Raw genomic sequence first — 1,280 nt, 5'->3', positions numbered from 1 at the left:
GGCATCTGCACATGCATGCATGTCACACATATGAATATCCATATATACATGCAAAACACACACACACACACACACACACACACACACACACATACACACACACAAAGAACTGTTTCTTATACGCCCCAAAGCAAAAAATTGCAATAGTTTGAGAGGTATTTATTTGGCTTATTACTTTATGCTTGAAATAACTAGCTGAAAAATAACATGATTTCATGCTTTATATTACTAATGGACCTTTATTTAGGGATTCAGAATTTAGATTAACTATTTTCCATAACAACTGTTTTCATCCAGACCCAGATTTCTTGAAATGTTTCAGAGATAGTAACTCAACGTCCTGGGAAGTCTCTGGATGCATCTGTGACTTCATGGATAATCCACACAACATCACAGAGTTTTTTATGCTGGGACTCTCCCAGAACCCTCAGGTACAGAGGATGCTGTTTGTGCTCTTTCTGTTTGTCTACTTGGTGTCTGTTGGGGGCAACCTACTTATCATTATCACTATCATCTTCAGCCCCACCCTGGGCTCCCCTATGTACTTTTTCCTTTCATATTTGTCATTTATCGATACTTGTTACTCCTCTTGTATGACACCCAAGCTCATTGCTGACTCCCTCCATGAGGGGAGAGCCATCTCTTTTGAGGGATGCTTGGCCCAGTTCTTTGTGGCTCATTTATTGGGAGGAACTGAGATCATTCTGCTCACGGTGATGGCCTATGACCGCTATGTAGCCATCTGCAAGCCCCTGCACTACTCCACCACCATGACCAGGCACCTCTGTGTTGTGCTGGTGGCAGTGGCTTGGCTGGGTGGCTTCCTGCATTCATCAGTTCAGCTCCTTCTGGTCCTTCAGTTGCCCTTCTGTGGCCCCAATATAATCAATCACTTTGTGTGTGACTTGTACCCTTTACTGGAGCTGGCCTGCACCGACACCTATGTCATTGGCCTGATGGTGGTGGCCAACAGTGGTGTGATCTGCCTGGTGAACTTCCTCATGCTGGCTGTCTCCTACATTGTCATCCTGCGCTCCTTGAGGTCCCACAGTGCAGAGGGGAGACGGAAAGCTCTGTCTACTTGTGGGGCCCACTTCACCGTTGTTGCTCTGTTCTTTGTGCCCTGTATATTCATTTACATGCGGCCATCATCCACTCTGTCCATAGACAAAATTGTAGCTGTGTTTTACTGTATTTTGACACCCATGTTCAACCCCCTGATTTATACTCTGAGAAATGAAGAGGTGAAAAATGCCATGAAGAACCTCTGGAGAAAATGA

General features: G+C 44.9%; 1 protein-coding gene across 1 annotated transcript; it reads left to right on the top strand.

The window, feature by feature from the left end:
* Positions 1 to 303: 303 nt before the first annotated feature.
* LOC101828856 (olfactory receptor 140) lies at positions 304 to 1,280 on the top strand. Its single transcript, XM_005064967.2, has one exon. The coding sequence runs from the start codon at positions 372 to 374 to the stop codon at positions 1,278 to 1,280; it is 909 nt and encodes a 302-aa protein (XP_005065024.1). The 5' UTR covers positions 304 to 371.

This window comes from Mesocricetus auratus, unplaced genomic scaffold (assembly GCF_017639785.1).
Source record: "Mesocricetus auratus isolate SY011 unplaced genomic scaffold, BCM_Maur_2.0 Super-Scaffold_100004, whole genome shotgun sequence".
Lineage (NCBI taxonomy): Eukaryota > Metazoa > Chordata > Mammalia > Rodentia > Cricetidae > Mesocricetus > Mesocricetus auratus.
Note: the sequence above shows the minus strand (reverse complement) of the source record. Positions and strands in the feature narration are given on the sequence as shown.